At 26.1% G+C, this 2,793-nt stretch overlaps 1 protein-coding gene across 1 annotated transcript; it reads right to left on the minus strand.

The window, feature by feature from the left end:
• Positions 1-311: 311 nt before the first annotated feature.
• On the minus strand, positions 312-2,677 carry LOAG_13276 (serine/threonine protein kinase; the record flags this gene model as incomplete). Its single annotated transcript, XM_020448666.1, has 7 exons — positions 312-491; positions 896-1,003; positions 1,192-1,370; positions 1,629-1,716; positions 1,896-2,052; positions 2,308-2,407; positions 2,588-2,677. The coding sequence occupies 7 exons, from the start codon at positions 2,675-2,677 to the stop codon at positions 374-376; spliced, it is 840 nt and encodes a 279-aa protein (XP_020301210.1). The 3' UTR covers positions 312-373.
• Between the last annotated feature and the right edge of the window lie 116 nt (positions 2,678-2,793).

Below are 2,793 nucleotides of genomic sequence, written 5' to 3' on the forward strand. Positions count from 1 at the left end.
TTCTGACCAAGTTAAAATATAATTGTTGACAATTTCTAGATTGACATTTGAGTTTGCATCTTAAAAATGTTAATAATCTACACTTCATTTAACTTCTCCATTACTACTTCATATTCTTGCAATATCGGTATGTTTCAAAAATTTTCAATGTTTTAGATACTCATAAAATTGTTATCATTGATGACCAACTTGATGGTCATTCATATGTCGCACCATTTCTAGTTTATAAGTGAACTGAATGATATGATCAGTTTATCACTGTCATATCATCGTTAATTCAATATAGTACTCATTAATATAAAACTTTTAAAGCTTGAAAATTTTTTCTTCTCTTCCATACAAGAAAAACAGCAAAGAATTGACATCAGATTAATCAGAACCAATTGCTGCCAGTATCTTGGCTTATAGTTTTATCATTACTATCATCACTTCTGTGTGTTCCAACGCTCAACAGTAAATTTTTCGTTTTCACATTTAACATATCTATCGATCTGAAACTCACAAATGATAACATCGTAATATGCAAATGAAGTAAGCAATTCCTATTCATTCCATTGGCCTCAAATCATTCAAATATCCCAAAAATATTTCATTTCAATAATTAACTTGTCTTGATTTAGCTAAACTTTATAATATAGTTTGCATTATAGTTTTCAAAAATCTTTTAGCCAATTAATTTTGATAAAAAATTAACATTCTAATACTATTTGAATATGACGAACCTTTGACGTGTCATTTTCTAATGCATCCATTAATTAATTAATTAATCAATGCTATTTTTGTCATACGATACTCTAGTCAAAAGGATCTATTATAAATTGAAATTTTACAATTCGATGATATATTTGTGAATAACAATTTTAGAAATATGTTGAAAAGGAAAAAAAAGACAAACTTGCTAATATCAGGCCTGATATTCTTTTCATTATGCTCATCATTTGGCATTGAATCAGATTCTGATGACATTTTCCGTAAATTCTTCAAATTTTTCTTCGCCATAATTCTAAATTAAATGAAGCAAAATTTGTCATACTTATTACTTCCCACATTTTACTATTATTGTTTGATGGTTTTTTATTAAAATTTTTCATTTATGAAATATTTCAATGAGAATTATTAATCAATAACATTTAAAAGATAAGAAAATTATTTTTAATTTAATTAAATTTTAAATGAAAAAAAAAAGTTTACTTGAAAGGATTGCCAAAACGCCGACGATGTACCATAAATTTTACAAGGATTAATGTATCCAAATGTGGCATACATCGTACACAATTTTGAATTTCTTCATTTGTTACTGTTATCAAATCACAATTTTCTGCTTCAGATGGCATCGGATAGCGACCGTTTTGTGTTATCCAATCATGTTCCTAAATTTATGCCATTATATTATTAAATTTGTAATTAAAATTACTCATCTAATTAGCATTACAATTGCTGTTATATGTTATGAATTTTAACAATTATTATTTATTTTACATTTATTGTTCCGTAACTTTTTTTCTTTACACTTTCTCTACCATTTGCTATTAAATTTGAAAAATAATTTTCAAGCATTTCGTTCATTAAAAGGAATTTATTATTAAAGAAAATTGGAAAAAAACAAAAGCGATCATAGATTAACTTACTTTAATTTCATTTAGCATTAATCGTAAGCCTGGATCTTTTTTGAGTATACTTAAAATTAGCAATTCCAATGATTTGCTTATTACTGGACTGAAAAAAAAAAGAAAAAAAACAAGCTTATCTACCAAAGCTATTTCTTTGCTGTCATTTTACCTAAATCATAACATAATAAAGTATGATTTTCAAGTTAGAAAATTTAAAAACTGTAAATTTGGAAATATTAAAACACAAAAAAAGGAAATAAAACTAAGGAATAATTGGTAACTTACGTTTTTGGGAAAATGACAGCATCATTTTTGATTTTTTTATGCAAAGCTATGACATATGAATCCCAGAATGGTACTATACCGTAAACGAATGCATATAATGTGACACCTAAGGACCAAATGTCTTGGGCACGACCACTGTAGAAGCATGATGAATCTTCTAAAATTTAAAACTGAAAATACTGTATACCTAAATTGTGAAATACTTTTTAGACTAGGAATAGCAGAGCAATTACTAATGGCATATATCGTTTTCGAATACAATCGTGTAAATTAGCGCTTAGAATAGATCTAAAAAAAAATGAGCGCAATAATCATGATAGTATTAAAAGATTGCATTTTAATTGTTATGCCGTACTAGATCATACTTAATAAATAAATTTAAAAATTTAACATTTCAAAAAAATTGACAAGCCTTTGAGCGCTTCAGGTGCCATAAATGCCGGTGTTCCAGCAGTTCCAGATAAAAATGCATCAATACCTTGAAATTCATAGGAAATTCCAAAATCTGCTATCTGAAATTTTGCTAAAATTTAAAAAGATAGAAAGGAAATATTCTACAAAAATTTTTAAAGTAAAAAAAGAAGGAAAAAAAACACGTCCTAAATATTTGAAATTAAAAATAGCATATCTCATGAAATTGTATTATAAATTAATTCTTATATTTCGAATTTAAAATAATAAGTATAGCTAACCTTAACGTGACCTGTTTCGGAGAGTAATAAATTTGATGGTTTGATATCACGATGAACTATTTTTTGATAATGAACTGAAATAAAAATCATTGTAAAAATTAAAAACATTTGAAAGGGAAGCAAAAAAAAACGATAGCGAGAGAGAAATTGAAAAAAAAAAAGGAAAATGAAGGAGAGAGAAATTTAAAAAAAAAAAAAGAGAAGAA

The sequence above is a fragment of the Loa loa genome, assembly GCF_000183805.2.
Source record: "Loa loa unplaced genomic scaffold supercont3.541, whole genome shotgun sequence".
Taxonomy (NCBI): domain Eukaryota; kingdom Metazoa; phylum Nematoda; class Chromadorea; order Rhabditida; family Onchocercidae; genus Loa; species Loa loa.